This window comes from Octodon degus, unplaced genomic scaffold, assembly GCF_000260255.1.
Source record: "Octodon degus isolate 3935 unplaced genomic scaffold, OctDeg1.0 scaffold00320, whole genome shotgun sequence".
Classification (NCBI taxonomy): Eukaryota; Metazoa; Chordata; class Mammalia; order Rodentia; family Octodontidae; genus Octodon; species Octodon degus.
The window spans coordinates 488960-489783 of record NW_004524896.1 but is presented as its reverse complement, the minus strand read 5'-3'; the positions used below and the strand labels follow the sequence as shown (position 1 = coordinate 489783).

Sequence of the window (824 nt, the reverse complement as noted above, 5' to 3'; positions counted from 1 at the left end):
GGTTCTGGGAGGCCGAGCCCTGGGGCTCCTCCCAGCGCAGGCTGATGGAGCTGTTGGTCTGAGCTTCCACCCGCAGGCTCCTCACTGGGTTGGGGACTGAGCACAGGGACAGAGGACAGATCAAGTTTATTGTCCTGGTTCTCATCTCCCATTTTCCTGCTCTTCCCCAACTCTCAGATGCAGGAGGAATACACGAGAAGCTCAGGCCTGCACTGTGCTATGCAGCAGCACAGCGACTGCGGGGCTGTGGAGCACAGTGATGGGGCCTTCCACGGCAGGTGCAACGTGGGCATGAAGAGCAGTCTCAGCCGGGAGAGGACAGCGGACTAGGAAGACCAGGCCTCCGCCGACCTCCCTAGGGGCCATGGGCTGAGCCTGAAGGATCTCCCCCCTGCAGGGCTACAGGACATAGCCCACTATGAGGCATTCACTTGTTTCTCTTACTATAACTTCATGTTGCTGGTAAAAAAAAAAAAAAAAAATGAAATTTACAATGCAGTTTCCTCTCACTTTCTATTCAATGACAGAAGATGCCATGCATTCCTATCTGTTCTCAAACACCATATATCAATATGAGAGAAAGAAAGAAGGAAAGAAAGAAAGAAGAAAGAAAGAAAGAAAGAAAGAAAGAGAAAAGAAAAGAAAAGAAAAGAAAAGAAAAGAAAAGAAAAGAAAAGAAAAGAAAAGAAAAAAAAAGGACACATAACAAATCAGTTTAAACAGCACCTGCCCTTACCTGTAGCAGCCTGGAGAGTCTCCCTGGTGCTATTGAATCCATCTTTCTCCACCCACACAGAAAATGCATATGAAGACCCAGGACGCAG

General features: G+C 48.1%; 1 protein-coding gene across 1 annotated transcript in view; it reads right to left on the bottom strand.

Moving 5' to 3' along the window:
* The window catches only part of Ptprh (protein tyrosine phosphatase, receptor type H), a 38335-nt gene that overhangs the window by 25689 nt on the left and 11822 nt on the right, over positions 1–824 (bottom strand). Inside the window, exons 9-10 of the mRNA XM_023707978.1 lie at positions 737–813; positions 14–96 (exon numbers count right to left, since the gene is read on the bottom strand). Of these exons, the coding sequence (XP_023563746.1) occupies positions 14–96; positions 737–813 (160 nt within the window). The remainder of the gene's footprint in view (positions 1–13; positions 97–736; positions 814–824) is intronic.